This window comes from Penaeus monodon, chromosome 18 (assembly GCF_015228065.2).
Source record: "Penaeus monodon isolate SGIC_2016 chromosome 18, NSTDA_Pmon_1, whole genome shotgun sequence".
Classification (NCBI taxonomy): Eukaryota; Metazoa; Arthropoda; class Malacostraca; order Decapoda; family Penaeidae; genus Penaeus; species Penaeus monodon.
The window spans coordinates 26,433,485-26,435,984 of NC_051403.1; the positions used below are offsets into that span (position 1 = coordinate 26,433,485).

Consider the following 2,500-nt stretch of genomic DNA (forward strand, 5'->3'; position numbering starts at 1 on the left):
AATTGTAGAAAAAATGAGGTTAAAAAAGTTTGTCGAGCTTTTGAAAAACATGAATGTTTCTAAATAAAAGTTCGCCTTGTGAATATTTTCCCAATATCGTTTTTAAAACTGTTTGCAAAGTGATAACAGTCAGGCCTTCGCACCTCTCCCCATTTTTTCTCACTATTTCCCCTTTCCTCTCTATCTGCGACACTCGTTTTTTTTCTCTAGAATAACTGCTTGCATGACTCTCTCTCTCCCATCTAACAACTCCCTCCTATCTCCATCACCATCTACCCTTCTCTCTCTTCCTCCCCATACTTCACTCTGCATCTCTATCTCCTCTTCCTCTCTCTCTCTCTCTCTCTCTCTCTACTCCTCCTCTCTCATCTTTCGTCTCTCTCTCTTCTCCCTCTCTCTATCTATCTCTTCTCCCTCTCTCTCTCTCTCTCTCTCCTTCTCTCTTTCTCCTCTCTCTCTCTTCTCTTCCCCCTCTCTCTCTCTTCCGTCTCTCTCTCTCTTTCCTCTCTCTCTCTCTCCTCTCTCTCTCTTCTCTCTCTCTCTCTTCTCTCCTCTCTCTCTCTCTCCCTCTCTCTCTCTCTCTTAAAAAAGGAATGAGGGACGGAAAGATAGGAATGAGAGAGAGTAAGGAAGAATGTGAGAGGGAAAGTGAGAGAAAGAGAGAGAGAGAGAGGAAGATGAGAGGAGAGATGGAAAGAGAGGGGAGGAAAGAGGAGAGAGAGAGAGAGAGAGAGAAACTGATAGATAGAGAGCAAGGCTGAATAATCACCTGCTTTCCCCATGGGCTCCCACGCAGCGCCCTCCATTGAGACAGGTCGCGGGCGTGCAAGTCTCGTACTCGAGGGCTTGGCAGCGGTGGGCGTGGGTGAGGTGGGGGGTCACCAAGGACGTGGCGTTGATGTCCACCACCTGCGAGGGAAGGAAGGGAGAAGAATAAGTGGGAAGGGAGAGTAATGAGAAGAATACGTGAGAAGGATGGGAAAGAAACACAAAAGATCAAGACGATGAAGAACATGTAAGATAAATAACGAGATGCATGGGATACATAAATAGATGAATAAAATAAATAGATAAATAAATACAGAAATATAGAAATACACAAAGTAAAGAACAATTCGGACCAACAAAAAAGTATAGGATACAGGACAGGGAACGAGAAGAATGAAAATGAAGACGTGGGATAAAGAAAAATATGTAGGATAAAGAACAAAAAAAGGTTTGGAAAAGTAATATGCAGGATAAAAAACAAACAAACACACAGGACAAAGAACACAGAATACAGAACAAAATACGTAGGATAATAGGATAAAGAACACGAGATAAGGAACAATGCACGTAGGATAAAGAACAGGGAGGATAAAACACAAAATACGTAGGAAGAAGGACACAGAATACGAAAAAAAAAATTCAGTGCTTCCTGAAGCTAGGAACACTTTGAGATAAAGACTAAAGAGCAGAAAGAATAAATACGAAGAACAGGTAGCGTGGGAACTTTTACGAACACCTGAGATGAAGAACAGACTCACCTGCAGCGGGACGGGCGACGAGGACAATGAGGCGGCTGAGGAGGGTTCCTGGGTGTCCTGTGAGCCAGGGTGGCGGTCGAGAGGCTCCCTAGCGTCCTCCAGCTGCTTAGGGAAAGACGCCAGCTTCTCCGAGTCCTTTGCCGTCACCGTCAAATTGACCGCTTTGGAAACCTGTTGCGAGAGTGGAGGGAAGGAGGCTGGCTGCTTGAAAAAGTCTATGGGAACACCACATCATGTTTCACTATATGTGGGAGGTTCGCGAATATGAACGAATGTTTGTGAATATTTATCGAAAAACTCACGTACACGCATGCAAACACACACACATACACACGCACACACACAAACACACACACACACACAAACATACAAACACACACACACACACACACACACACACACACACACATATGAACAAACATACAAACGCATATGCATGGGTTTGCAGGCTCGCATATTTGATTACCTATTCATATCACGCAATAATGAACAGTAATAACAAAAGTACTCTAAAATTAAAATCGAATTAATATGCAGATATTCTCGACCATAGCACAGTATCAGTAATCAGCAGAATGATAATTATAATTTCCGCTTTTCAGTAACTCGACTCTCTTTTTTCTGCGAACGTACAGTTCATGGTTGAAAAGGTATAAATTCACTCGACAAACTTGTGAATAAAAAAATATGGACGACCTTTAGTACAAATATTGGTTAGTCAGCGTAATGTGGTCAAGTTTATCACTAATCAGCCAACCAAATTAGCGGAAAATTTTATTCCACCGCTCTTTAACAACCTACATCATTGACACGAGTCCCATGATGATTCCAATTCGACCCTCAGCCCTTTAGCCCTTCACGGAAAAGAGAAAAGAAAAGAAGAAGAAAAAGAAAAAGAAAAAAAAAACTTTCGTTCTTTACTTCTGGTCTCCTTACCTCGGCGGAATGAAGCTGCAGAAGTCCCTGAAGCTTCA

General features: G+C 42.6%; 1 protein-coding gene across 2 annotated transcripts in view; it reads right to left on the reverse strand.

Moving 5' to 3' along the window:
- LOC119584356 (neural-cadherin-like) overlaps positions 1–2,500 on the reverse strand; it is a 50,675-nt gene that overhangs the window by 24,331 nt on the left and 23,844 nt on the right. For both annotated transcript variants that reach the window (XM_037932921.1, XM_037932920.1), the window contains exons 7-9: positions 2,463–2,500; positions 1,527–1,697; positions 770–909 (exon numbers count right to left, since the gene is read on the reverse strand). The exon at positions 2,463–2,500 is cut by the window's right edge and continues 265 nt beyond it. In XM_037932921.1, coding sequence (XP_037788849.1) covers positions 770–909; positions 1,527–1,697; positions 2,463–2,500 — 349 coding nt within the window. The remainder of the gene's footprint in view (positions 1–769; positions 910–1,526; positions 1,698–2,462) is intronic.